Raw genomic sequence first — 14183 nt, 5'->3', positions numbered from 1 at the left:
TCTGAGCTAGTTATGTAAATTTCATCACCTAACTTGAACCACTTGCTAACTCCTCTGTTCCTAGGAATTTGAAGCATCCAGCCTTTGCAAACACAGAGGGCGAGGAATTTGAGCTTACCTTCTTCGAATAAGCAGACAGCAAACTGGTCACCTCGTGAATAAACACCGGAGGCCGGTCAGTTTGGACGTTTTCGAGATTCCTGCAAAGACGCAGTAGGGGAGGGATGAGAAACAGTCAAACAACCACAAAGTCCTTTGTCATCTGCAGCCGCTGGAGACCCAAGCCAGCTAATTTCTTCACATGCATGCTAATGCGCTGCAAAAGAGAGATAATGGTAATATTTATTATGTATGAAGCACCTCACACTGGGCGGTAATGAGAGAGCGAGTAAGTTGGCAAAGAGGAGGAGGGGCTGCTGTCCTGCTAATATTTCTGATGCAGAAATTTGCATATAAATTAAGTCGTGAGCGGGAGTGCACAGCCCATGAATTTTGGCGACAGCCAATTTTCTAGCCCTCAAGATCTAGGAAAATTGGAGGTGCTCTTTTTGCAAACGGCGTCCGGTACTCCGGACAGTCGGTTCTGCCTGTCTCTCGTTCATAGCTGTCAACTTACATATTTGAAAATACGGGACCAGCAGCCTCAAAAATAAGGCATCAGCAGCCAAAATAAGGGATTTTGCTGAGCTTATACAGAAATCCGCCACTGATGGAGCCATGCTGCTTTGGCTGCGACTGACTGTGTTTTGCAGGGGGTTGGACTAGATGATCGTAAGGGTCTACAACTCTGACCAAAGGAGAGTGGCAGACAAAACTGATGAACGACGTCGAGATGGCAAAGCTTACAGGCAGAATTAGAAACCAGAAGGAGGACCTCTTTAATAAAGAATGGGGAAAGTTTATAATTTAGTTGAGAAGCTATCGTAAAGAGTTACATACATTGGTAGGATTGACAGAAAACTTGTAGTAAAAATTTGAACTATGGATGGACAAATGATTTATAAAAATAGAGTTATGAAAGGGATGCAGAGGGGGAAATCACTACATTTAGATGCTGCACTGGTTGGAGGGGATGCTAAGCAGCACGTCGGGGCTGCCTTCGTCCTGGCACGAGGAGTTCCATCGGCCCTTCCCTGCCTGAGAGGGAGGGAGACTCTCGCCCACGCCACCCGCGAGCCTGGCATGAGGCGGTTGTGGCGCCGCCGCGGCCACTGAAGCGCCGCCCTTCTGCTTCCCTCACCACCCCCTCCTCTTCCTCCTCCCTCAGGCTGCCTCCTCAGCCGCTGCCACCTCTGGCTTCCCCTGGCAGCGCGGCGGAAGTCTTGCAAGAGAGGGGCTGCCTGCCCGCCCACCGCCACCTGTCTCCTCACGATGCGCCCCTGAGGGGGAAAAGGAAGAGACAGAGACGCGGCAGCTCATGTGCGCGCTCTCGCGCGTGGCGGAGGACCCCGAGCCGCTGCTTCCCTCCCGAGCCGGGCGAGCATGAAACCCGGGAAATTTAAGGGAAATCATCAATAAGGGACAGCAGCGGGACACGGCGCTGGGATAAGGAGTTTCACGCCAAATCAGGGACACTTGACAGCTATGCTCTCGTTCCATCACATCCCCTTCCATCAATACAACGCAGAGTCGAAAATACGTAGCACGTTTGCGCGATGATAAGGCTGCAAAATGGGTGAGCATTTTTCTCCATGGGATCATGCTGCTGCTCAAAGGGAAATAATATTTGTGCATGTATGTTAATGTCAAGATCAACACACGACTATGCAGAATTAGGTAAATTAAAAGGAAGGATTCGAAACCTGCGGGATCAGAGATTCTTAGAGGACTGGAGTAAATATATGAACTATTTGAAAAGTAATTGTGATGAACAGATGATGCTAGTAGGTTTGCAGGAAGTTTTGTAAGGTGGATTATTTGAAATGTTACAAGAAAGGCTATGAAAAGAATTATTAGTTAAGGACAATTAAATGCAATGTAGAAATTTAAAAATGCAGAATAAGTGATAAAGAATGGAAAATCATCAGAGGTGCTGACGGAAGTCTAAAATATCGTATAAGTTGAGAAGGTATGTTGTATGACTGTTGGAACTGGTTTGTTAAAAAACCAATAAAAATGTATATACATATCCCGCATTTTTTGCTCTATAAGACTCACTTTTTCCCTCCTAAAAAGTAAGGGGAAATGTGTGTGCGTCTTATGGAGCGAATGCAGGCTGCGCAGCTATCCCAGGAGCCAGAACAGCAAGAGGGATTGCTGCTTTCACTGCGCAGCGATCCCTCTTGCTGTTCTGGCTTCTGAGATTCAGAATATTTTTTTTCTTGTTTTCCTCCTCCAAAAACTAGGTGCGTCTTGTGGTCTGGTGTGTCTTATAGAGCGAAAAATACGGTATATATAAAAAAATCAAGATCAACAAACACACACAAAAGTCCATGATTCAGTTCTTGGTTCTGTTCCCGATGGAGAGAAAATTACTGCAGCTGCTTTCGCCTAAACTGCCCTCTTCAATACGGACGGGGCAACCGCTCCCTCCAGCCCAAAAACCCTAAATATATTTAAGCTGACTGCTGAGAAAATACTCAAAATCCCCCAAGGAAACCCCCCAAAATGCCAGCCTGAAAATTCCCCCAAGCTTAACGTTGAAGCGCAGTCAATTTGAACACAGCTGTTTTTCACACAGGGGACTCCCCAGAGCCTGGGTTCAGTTTTACACAAACTCATAGGCAGCGCAGTCCTCTTTGGGGTTGTTACCTTTTCCCTAGCTGGGCTCCTGCGCTTTTGAGTAGGTGAAGTTTCCCCCCAATAAGAGAGATCAGAAAAGCTTTTTCAAGGCCTGGAAACGATGCCTTATGAGGAACGGCTAAGGGAGCTGGGCATGTTTAGCCTGGAGAAGAGGAGGTTAAGGGGTGATATGATAGCCATGTTCAAATATATCAAAGGATGTCACATAGAGGAGGGAGAAAGGTTGTTTTCTGCTGCTCCAGAGAAGCGGACATGGAGCAATGGATCCAAACTACAAGAAAGAAGATTCCACCTAAACATTAGGAAGAACTTCCTGACAGTAAGAGCTGTTCGACAGTGGAATTTGCTGCCCAGGAGTGTGGTGGAGTCTCCTTCTTTGGAGGTCTTTAAGCAGAGGCTTGACAACCATATGTCAGGAGTGCTCTGATGGTGTTTCCTGCTTGGCAGGGGGTTGGACTCGATGGCCCTTGTGGTCTCTTCCAACTCTCTATGATTCTATGATTCTAAGGCACAAGAGCCCTGCTGAGGAAGAGAACAACCCGAAACCCTATAGCCTGACGCTCACAACCTGCATAGCTCAGCTGGGTTGCAGGTTCGATACCCGGATGGGACAACTTCATATTCCTGCACAGAGTGGATAAAAATTAACTCAAGATAAGCGGATGCGGGTTTAACATATTTTCTCGCATGCACAGAAGAAAACATCTCCCCTTGGCCTGGTCCACACAAAAAAAAAGTCACGAAGAAAACGGTCTGTCTACGCCTTGCCCCTAAAGTGGTGGGTGGGTGGGTGGGTCTGGGTGGGCACAACCGGTTAGCCTGGCCTTGGCTGGAAGCCCTGAGCCATTATTCCGCACAGGCAAACCTCCGTTCCTGACACATGTCCATGTTGCCTGTTCCGGGCACAATTCCATTGAGTGCCGGTCGCCCAGGGCGGCTCGGCAAAGAGGCTTGTTTCAGTGAGGATGCTGCAGAGGTCCAGAAGGGGCAGGTGTGCAAAAAACAAAGACCCCCCCCCACCTTTCTCAAAGTCCACCGCAGGCCTACTTCAAAGGCATTCTTGGCCCCTCTATTAATAAAGGCACTTCCAGCCAAGACCCCTCTCCTGGGGAATTTCATTTCAGGTCTCTGCCGGCCCCCCGGGAGTTTTTTGTAACTGTGCGAGAAGAGCAATTATCAGCCGGTCCTTATCTCTGGCTCGCAGACCTCACAGGAAGACGAACATGGCTTTGCATCACACCAGACCCAGAATAGCCCAGGTTTTTTTTTTTTGTGTGTGTGTGTGTGTGTGTGTGTTTTTTTTATGTGTGTTTTTAAGAGAGGGGGAGGCAGGGAAGCAGAGAAGCAGATCTTCAGCGGCAACAGAGCGGCTGGAGGTGGGCTGGGACTCAAGCCAGGAGGGAGGAAGGAAAGGGAGTTTTGATAGCAGAGCGATAGCTGGTTATTGGCACGGCGAAGGACAGCCCAGGCTCTGAGCTGCTGGAAACCAAAGCGGGCGAGGGGCCAGAAAAGGCCGATTCGGGGCAGGACGGCTTGGTTGGACAAATGAGTTTTATGCTGTCTCTTCCTCCAAGGCATGAGGAGGGCACAGAGTGCAGCGAGAGAGTAATAATAATAATAATAATAATAATAATAATAATAATAATAATTTATTATTTATACCCTGCCCATCTGGTTGGGTTTCCCCAGCCACTCTAGGCAGCTTCTCTGGGCAGAATATTAAAATACAATATATTCTGGGCAGAATATTAAAATGCAATAGTCTATTAAACATTAAAAGCTTCCTAAACAGGGTTGCCTTCAAATGTCTTCTAAAAGTGTGGTAGTTGTTATTTTATTTTTTCTTTTGCGTAATTTGTTATTTCTCCTTTTTTGCTTGTGATATTGTTTGTTTTTGTTAAAGGTAAAGGGACCCCTGACCATTAGGTCCAGTCATGGCTGACTCTGGGGTTGTGGCGCTCATCTCGCTTTACTGGCCGAGGGAGCCGGCGCGCAGCTTCTGGGTCATGTGGCCAGCAGAACTAAGCCATTTCTGGCGAACCAGAGCAGCGCACGGAAACGCTGTTTACCTTCCTGCCAGAGTGGTACCTATTTATCTACTTGCACTTTGACGTGCTTTCGAACTGCTAGGTTGGCAGGAGAAGGGACCGAACAATGAGAGCTCACCCTGTCGAGGGGATTCGAACCACCGACCTTCTGATCGGCAAGTCCTAGGCTCTGTGGTTTAGCCCACAGCACCACCTGTGTCCCTAGGGATGCAGGTAGACTGCCTCTAAACGGGAGGTTCCATCAATTTGTGTGTTAAAGCAACAGTGCCGTATTTACCTATAAGCTAAACAAGCTATAGCTTAGGGCCGCATCCCTCTGCAATTCAATAAAGTATTTTTAAAAAATAAAATAAAAGTCAGAAGATGAGAAGCAGCGCTAACCAGAGTCCAAAAACGAGGAGGAATCACAACCCGTACCTGCAAATGATGATGAAGAACTTGATCAGCAAGAGGGCCTGGTTGAGGCCTGCCTCAGCCACCTCCTGGCGGGAAATCTGGTTCACACAAGACGTCAGCTGCTGGGTCAGGGTCTGCAAGACATCACAGGGGAGCAGCGGGATCTCAGAGACAGAGTCCTCCGGCCTGCAAGAAAAGAGCATAAAAAATAAGTTTGCAAACTCCCCTCCGTGGAGATCAGCCCTTGAGAACATCGCACCCTTCCGAAGTTACCCAGGTGGGTAAAACTGGCTTAGCCCACAACTTAGCCCATGGGCTCTCTCAGCCAAATTTGCTCCAGATGCTATAAGGAGAAAAAGCTACACTCTCTAGCAGAAGGAGGTATAGAAATGGGATTAACAGGCAAGTCTTCTTCCAAGGCATCTGGGCAGTTGAAAAAGAGATGTTGTTGTTGTTGTTATTGTTGTTGTTGTTATTATTATTATCATCACCGCAGATGGTGACAGCAGTCACGAAATTAAAAGACGCCTGCTTCTTAGGAGAAAAGCAATGACAAACCTAGACAGCATCTTAAAAAGCAGAGACATCACCTTGCCGACAAAGGTCCGTATAGTTAAACCTCTGGTTTTCCCAGGAGTGATGTATGGAAGTGAGAGCTGGACCCTAAAGAAGGCTTATCGCCGAAGAATTGATGCTTTTGAATTGTGGTGCTGGAGGAGACTCTTGAGAGTCCCTTGGACTGCAAGAAGATCAAACCTCTCCATTCTGAAGGAAATCAGCCCTGAGGGCTCACTGGAAGGACAGATCCTGAAGTTGAGGCTCCAAGACTTTGGCCACCTCATGAGAAGAGAAGACTCCCTGCAAAAAAACCCTAATATTGGGAAAGATGGAGGGCACAAGGAGAAGGGGAGGACAGAGGACGAGATGGTGGGACAGTGTTCTCAAAGCTGCTAACATGAGTTTGACCAAACTGCGGGAGGCAGTGGAAGACAGGAGTGCCTGGCGTGCTCTGGTCCATGGGGTCACGAAGAGGCGGACACGACTAAATGACTGAACAACAACAAAATGCTAATATGCCACCCTTCATCCATAGATCTCATGGCAGTTTTAAATACAAAATTACAGCACAAAAGACACAAAATGCATAACAAAAACAAGGGAAAAAAAACAAAGCAAAAAAAACCCCCAATTCCACATCACATTTTAAAAGGGCAAACTATGATGGAGTATGCCGAAATGGCAAAACTGACCGGAAAACCAAGAGGAAGACTAAAGCTTTACAAAAGAATGGGGGAAATTTATAGGCTATTTAAGAGACCACTGTAAGCAGATGGAAATGTTGGCAGGATTTTGATTTCGCTTGTAGTGCTACAAATTGCCATGGAAAATACGGATTGATATAATAGAGTATGGAAGAAGATGCAGTTTTAAATGTTTAAAATGGGACTCCAGGGAGTGGGGTGGGGGTGGGGGAAGTCCTGAGATTCGGAGGAATCTCTGTACAGTGGTACCTCGGGTTACAGACGCTTCAGGTTACATACGCTTCAGGCTACAGACTCCGCTAACCCAGAAATATTGCCTCAGGTTAAGAACTTTGCTTCAGGATGAGAACAGAAATCGTGCTCCGGCGGCGCAGCACCAGCAGGAGGCCCCATTAGCTCAAGTGGTGCTTCAGGTTAAGAACAGTTTCAGGTTAAGAATGGACCTCCGGAACGAATTAAGTACTTAATCCGAGGTACCACTGTATATGGGTATGTATTTGAATTTTTTTAAATATCAACTTTGTAAAAATGATTTCAAACAAAAATAAAAGGGCATGGACGTCAAGCAGCCCAAGGCCTGGAATGTTTTAAATTTGTTGTTAGCCGCCCTGAGCCTGGTTTTGAAGGGCAGGGTGTAAATAAAAATTTATTATTATTATTATTATTTTCGCCTAAAGGTGTATAATGAAGGCGCCAGTCGAACCTCCTTGGGGACAGCATCCCATAAACAGGAGAGGGGCAAATAAGCTTTTTCATCCGGACCACTTCATTCCTTTCAGGAGCCGCAAAACCAAATGTGGGTCAAACGATGGATGAGAACGGTACCCATCGTACGCTCAGCAGAAAAGTCAAAGGGGCTTCCAGGTAGCGGTTTAACGGTCAACCCCTCTTCCCGGGGAACTCTGGGAATTGTAGTTCAGTGAGGGAGATAAGGCTCTCTCCCAGAAACACCCAGCACCTTCAACAAGAGATCTTGGCTTTTCAGGGGCGGGAGGAGTGGGACCATAAACCGTTTCCAGGACAGAAATTGTGCATCACATAAACAGAGCAGGAAGAGCTTAAACTCACCAATCCAAGCCCCCTCGCCGTCCACCAATACTTTGCAGATTAAGCAACCCCCCCCCCCAAAAAAAACCCAGCTCACATTTTTCTGCAAAGAAAAGATGGGATGCACAGCTGGAAGAGGTGCTTGCAGAATATATAGCCAAACAATAAGATAAGGCAATACAGTGGGTTCCCTTGGTTCTCAAACTCTGAAAACCCGGAAGTAAGTGTTCTGGTTTTTGAACGTTTTTCGGAAGCCGAACATCCGACGTGGCTGTTGGTCACGGGCACCTACACCAATCAGAAGCCGCACCTTGGTTTTCGAACATTTCGGAAGTCAAACGGACTTCTGGAATGGATAAAGTTTGGCGCTTTTGTTTTTGCTATTTATTTTGCGTTTTTGTTTTTGAGGCTTTTTCAATTGATTTGTTTTTGTGGCTGTGTGGAACCCAGTTCCGCTACCGACTGATTGATTGTGTGACTGCAGAAATGGATAAAAGCCCCCAATACAAACAATGACTATCATCAGTGCAGGTAAGAAAAAAATTTAATTTCAATTTTTATCATCTACAATACTGTCTTATTTATTTTATAGTACAGTGCATTCATTATTGCTTTCATTTTATGGTTCAATGGTCTCGTTAGAGAGTTAAAATTATGTGAAATTGCTTTTTTAGGGGTTGTTTTTGAAAGTCTGGAACGGATTAATCCGTTTTGCATTACTTTCTATGGGAAAGCACGCCTTGGTTTTGGAACGCTTTGGTTTTGGAACAGACTTGTGGAACGGATTAAGTTTGAGTACCAAGGTACCACTGTATACTCCCCACTTTCTCTCTCTTTCTCTCAGACACACACACACACACACACATCTCCTACTCAGAAGGAGCGGTAAACTACACCATAGATGGATCCCCTCCAGCAACTGTCGCAACAGGCAGTTGTGTGTGTGTGGCAACACAACGGCAGTGTGGAAACCAGGAAGTGTGCTAATCAGAGGCTGAGGGAACACACAAATGGTACTGGGAACAGAAAAGAAGAGTGCTTAAGACGAGGCCTCAAGACAAGCGATTTCCACCAAGGGCACTTGGGTGTGTTTTTTCACACGCCTGCAAGCATTGCACACCACGCAGAAAAGTCATGCCTTAAGCAGACCCAATGAGCTAAAGCAGGAACCGCAATCGTGCTTGCCAAAGATAGGGTTGCCACATTTCAGAAAGCGAAAATCCGGACGCAAAAGCCCTTTTTGTCTTTCCCCTGCCCAAAGCTGTCGAGTTTTTCTTGCAAAAATCTCCAACAAAATCCAAGTTTTTAAGGAAAATTGTTTGATGTGGGCTGCCGTACACCTGGGTTTCCCCAGACATTAAAGCCGATTTTTGAAAATTCTGCCCGGACGCCATTATTGATGGACGAATCCCGGCTATGTCCAGGAAATTATGGATGTATTGCAGCCCTGGCCAAAGAGGTGGTGCTAGCAGGCCAAGGGGAACGGCCCTCCTGTTGGGCAAATGGGATACTTCCCCAAGCACTAGCTAAACCAATGGCATCAAGGGCTGCTTGTTATTATATTACGAGAAACGTATGCCTAGTTTCATTGCCTAATTTCCATTCAGCCCCCATCTTCCATCTCACCCTCAAGGGCCGGAAGGGAGTCCTATCCACCAAGCAGCTGAATGCCCACTGACATTGTTGGACCAGCAAAGAAGAAGAAGAGTTTGGATTTGATATCCCGCTTTATCACTACCCGAAGGAGTCTCAAAGCGGCTAACATCCTCCTTTCCCTTCCCTTTCCCTTCCCTTCCAAACACTCTGTGAGTTAAGTGGGGGTAAGAGACTTCAGAGAAGTGTGACTGGCCCAAGGTCACCCAGCAGCTGCATGTGGAGGAGCGGAGACGCGAACCCGGTTCACCAGATTAAGAGACTACCGCTCTTAACCACTACACCACACTGGCTCCACCACACTAGCAAAGCACGAGATGCCTTCTGCTTACCTCCTCGGTTCCATCGAATGCACGGTGATGATCTTCTCAAAATTTGCGACGAACGCTTCCAGCCACTGCTGCAGGTACGCCAAGTCCTTCTGGAAGAAGAAAGGAAGGAGAAGAAGCGATTAGAAAGTGCAATCCCCTTCTATCACAGGGCCAAAATATCCCAGGATGCAAGCCCTCGCTGGGCCAATGTCAAAGCTCGTTCAGTTAGGAGGACATTGATTACGATCCAAAGCTATAGGGCAGGGTAGGCAACCGACAGCATCTTAAAAAGCAGAGACATCACCTTGCCAACAAAGGTCTGTATAGTGAAAGCTATGGTTTTCCCAGTAGTGATGTATGGAAGTGAGAGCTGGACCGTAAAGAAGGCTGATCGCTGAAGAATTGATGCTTTTGAATTCTGGTGCTGGAGGAGACTCTTGAGAGTCCCATGGACTGCAAGAAGATCACACCTCTCCATTCTGAAGGAAATCAGCCCTGAGTGCTCACTGGAAGGACAGATCGTGAAGCTGAGGCTCCAAGACTTTGGGCACCTCATGAGAAGAGAAGACTCCCCGGAAAAGACCCTGATCCTGGGAAAGATGGAGGGCACAAGGAGAAGGGGACAACAGAGGACGAGATGGTTGGACAGTGTTCTTGAAGCTACCAACATGAGTCTGACCAAACTGCGGGAGGCAGTGTAAGACAGGAAGGCCTAGCGTGCTCTGGTCCAGGGGGTCACGAAGAGTCGGACACGACTAAACGACTAAACAACAATATTGAAAAACCAATAAAACTATTTAAAACAAAAAACAAGAATGAAAAGAATGACTTGTTCATTTAAAATTGCTCCCCACTCTGACTCTTGCTGTCGCTCATCACCACAATGAGCCAAATCTGATTAGTTGCAACGATCAGAACACACACACGAGTTTACTAATGTCTTGGAACATCAGTCAAATATTATGCCATGACATCACCCAGGTTACTACGTGATCTCTGACTCAGTGGGATCTCGCCCGTACTGTTAAATTCAGGAAGGAGGAGGCGGTGGCAGAGGCAGCACACAGGGCAAACAATAGCACCAAACTATATATACGGAGAATTTTAATTGTTGCATTTTCGCACCACCCTTCCTCCCAAAGGGAGCCGGGGCAGCATAAACACAATCCAGAGTAACAAAATAAAACATTTACACACTCGTATATTTTTTAAAAAGTGCAATAAAGCAATGACACATCCCGGAAGCGAGAGATAAAAGGAACAATTGCACAATTCTTTTTAGAAAGGGTCCGCTAAGTTGCAAGTTTTGACTGGGAAATTGAAGCTTCTGAACACAGTCATATCTCGGCTTGTAAACGTGATCCGTGCGCATAGCTGTCAACCGTCCCCTTTTATGGCGGGAAATTCCCTTATTCCAGCGCCGTTTCCCGCTGCTATCCCGGATTGTTAGATATCCCTTAGACTGTCCCCGGGACAGGTGAGGCTGCTGATCCCTTACAGTGGTGCCTCGCAAGACGAAATTAATTTGTTCCGCGAGTCTCTTCGTCTAGCGGTTTTTTTGTCTTGCGAAGCAACCCTATTAGCGGCTTAGCGGCTTAGCGCTATTAGCGGTTTAGCGGCTATTAAAGGCTTAAGGGATTAGCGGCTTAGCTGCTAAAAGGCTATTAGCGGCTTAGCGCTTTAGAAAAAGGGGGTGGGGAGCGGAAAAAAATCGCAAGAATTGCAAGACATTTTCGTCTTGCGAAGCAAGCCCATAGGGAAATTCGTCCTGCGAAGCGCATTGAAAAACGGAAAACCCTTTCGTCTAGCGGGTTTTCCGTCTTGCGAGGCATTCGTCTTGCGGGGTACCACTGTATTTTCAAATCTGAAAGTTGACAGCTATGTCCGTGCGGGAGGCACATTTGCAATCCGCATTTGCAGCCTGAATCGCCGTGTTTGCGCATGCGTGTGACATGCTTCTGCGCATGTGCGTGACGTCAGTTTGTGTTCCTGCGCATGCGCGAGCACCAAAACCTAGAAGTACAGTGGTACCTCTGGCTGCGAACAGGATCCGTTCCGGAATGCAACCCGTGCATGCGCGTGATGTTACTTTGCGGGTCTGCGCATGCGCGAGCAGCGAAACCCGGAAGTAACCCTTTCCGGTACTTCCAGGTTGCCGCGGGATGCAACCTGAAAAGATGGAACCCACAGTACGGTGGTACCTCAGGTTACATACGCTTCAAGTTACATATGCTTCAGGTTACAGGCTCCGCTAACCCAGAAATAGTGCTTCAGGTTAAGAACTTTGCTTCATGATGAGAACATAAACTGTGCTCTGTTGGTGCGGCAGCAGCAGGAAGCCCCATTAGCTAAAGTGGTGCTTCAGGTTAAGAACAGTTTCACGTTAAGTACGGACCTCCGGAACGAATTAAGAACTTAACCCGAGGTACCACTGTATTCGCAACCCGAGGTATGACTGTAACCTGTTCCAGTACTTCTGTGCTCGGCGCAGTCCGCAACCTGAAAACGTGCAACCCACAGCGTTCATAAGCCGAGGTATGACTGTAGTCAGCGCCAGTGCTATTTTTTCTAGAAAAAGAGGTGCCAGAACTCACAGTGGCAATGGTGCCCACCTGAGAGGGGCGGAACTGAGTTCTGGTGAGTTCCGACTGCAAAAAAAACCTAAACAGTGTAGTGACACTTGTCTCCATCACCCCTTCCAGTCATTCATTCATAGGAAGACCTGCAGAAGTCCTGAACTGATACTTGGAGTTGATGATGTGGGCAAGGACGTCAAAACCAAGAGGACAGTAGTACTGCTGGCTGAGAAAATGCCCAGCCCAACAACAGATATACCACCTTTGTGCCCGACTTCGCTTTTTTCCTCTTCCCTCCCGGTCACCTTTTCCTTTTGTGCTGCGTCTTTCAGCACCCTGCAGGAGGTGGCTGGCTCATTTTAACCGATTCTCTGTAAGTTGCTCTAGGAGCCTTTTTGGCTTAACAGCAGAGTACAAGTGCTTCAAACCAACAAAACCCGTGTTGTAGGGCTGGCCGATATATCGTCCCAAGCTGGTATGAAGTCCATATCGTGATGTCAGTTTCAGTATTTTTGACCTTACTGTATACAGTGGTCCCTTGGTTCTCAAACTTAATCTGTTCTGGAAGTCCGTTCCAAAACCAAGGCGTTCCAAAACCAAGACGCGCTTTCCCATAGAAAGTAATGCAAAGTGGATTGATGCGTTCCAGACTTTTAAAAACAACCTCTAAAACAGCAATTTGACATGAATTTTACTATCTAACGAGGCCACTGAACCATAAAATGAAAGCAATAAACAATGTACTGGAGTCACACAATCAATCCATCAGTAGCTGAACTGGGTTCCATACAGTCACAGTCACAAAAACCAAACAAAAAAGAGCCGTAAAAACAAAAATGCAAAATAAATAGCAAAGTTATTTTCTCGACGTAACACTCAAATCGGAAGCGTGGCCCTCAAATCAGAAGCGTAACACTTAAAATGGTGCACGTTCGGCTTCCAAAAAAAGTTCGCAAATTGGAACACTTTCCTCCAGGTTTGCAGTGTTTGGGTTCCAAGTTGTTTGAGTACCAAGGCGTTTGAGAACCAAGGTACCACATGCAGTGGTACCTCGGGTTAAGAACCTAATTCGTTCTGGAGGTCCATTCTTAACCTGAAACTGTTCTTAACCTGGGTACCACTTTAGCTAATGGGGCCACCTGCTGCCGCCACGCCGCCGGAGCATGATTTCTGTTCTCATCCTGAAACAAAGTTCTCAACCTGAGGTACTATTTCTGGGTTAGCGGAGTCTGTAACCTGAAGCAACTGTAACCCGAGGTACCACTGTATTGCAAATCATGATGTGTCTGTGCACTCTGCTAAAATCACAATGTGGGCAAAACTGTGAAACCAGCCAAAGCTTCTCTCAATTCCCTGCTGGTTCAGAGCTCCTCTGCCTCTTGCCGGAAGCAGCAAAACACAAGAAGAGTCGCCGGCAAAAATCGCGATGTGGGGAAAACCATGAAGTCAGTCAGTGCCTCGACATAAAGGTAAAGGTAAAGGGGACCCCTGACCATTAGGTCCAGTTGTGGCCGACTCTGGGGTTGCGGCGCTCATCCCGCTTTACTGGCCGAGGGAGCCGGTGTACAGCTTCCGGGTCATGTGGCCAGCATAACTAAGCCACTTCTGGTGAACCAGAGCAGCGCACGGAAAAGCCGTTTACCTTCCCGCTGGAGCGGTACCTATTTATCTACTTGCACTTTGACGTGCTTTCGAACTGCTAGGTTGGCAGGAGCTGGGACCGAGCAACGGGAGCTCACCCCGTCGCGGGGATTCGAACCGCCGACCTTCTGATTTGCAAGTCCTGGGCTCTGTGGTTTAACCCACAGCGCCACCCGTGTCCCATCCTTATTTCAGACATTGTGATATATTGGTATATTGCGATGTTTGTGACGTATCATGATGCTGAAAACCAGATATCACCCAGCCGTACTGTGTGGTTTGGGGTTTGCATTCTCTCTAGGGACACAGGTTACTCATAGCATGGGGGTGCTATTGGACCCTGCCTTGCACCTAGACACTGATGTGACCCAGCCAATAAGTGCATTTTATCAGCTCAGGGCTGGTTTGCAAGCAGCACCCTTTCCTGCCTACAAATGACCTAGCCGCTGTGAGTCACAACCTAATCGCATCCAGATTAGACGACAGCAACACGTTCTACGTGGGGTT

At 47.2% G+C, this 14183-nt stretch overlaps 1 protein-coding gene across 1 annotated transcript in view; it reads right to left on the bottom strand.

Annotated features, from left to right (window-relative positions):
• NBEAL2 (neurobeachin like 2) overlaps positions 1-14183 on the bottom strand; it is a 209981-nt gene that overhangs the window by 117044 nt on the left and 78754 nt on the right. Inside the window, exons 2-4 of the mRNA XM_083405874.1 lie at positions 9481-9569; positions 5208-5372; positions 119-200 (exon numbers count right to left, since the gene is read on the bottom strand). Coding sequence (XP_083262000.1) covers positions 119-200; positions 5208-5372; positions 9481-9569 — 336 coding nt within the window. The remainder of the gene's footprint in view (positions 1-118; positions 201-5207; positions 5373-9480; positions 9570-14183) is intronic.

This window comes from Podarcis tiliguerta (assembly GCF_965153285.1).
Source record: "Podarcis tiliguerta genome assembly, chromosome: 12".
NCBI lineage: Eukaryota > Metazoa > Chordata > Lepidosauria > Squamata > Lacertidae > Podarcis > Podarcis tiliguerta.
This window is presented reverse-complemented; position numbering and strand designations above follow the sequence as displayed.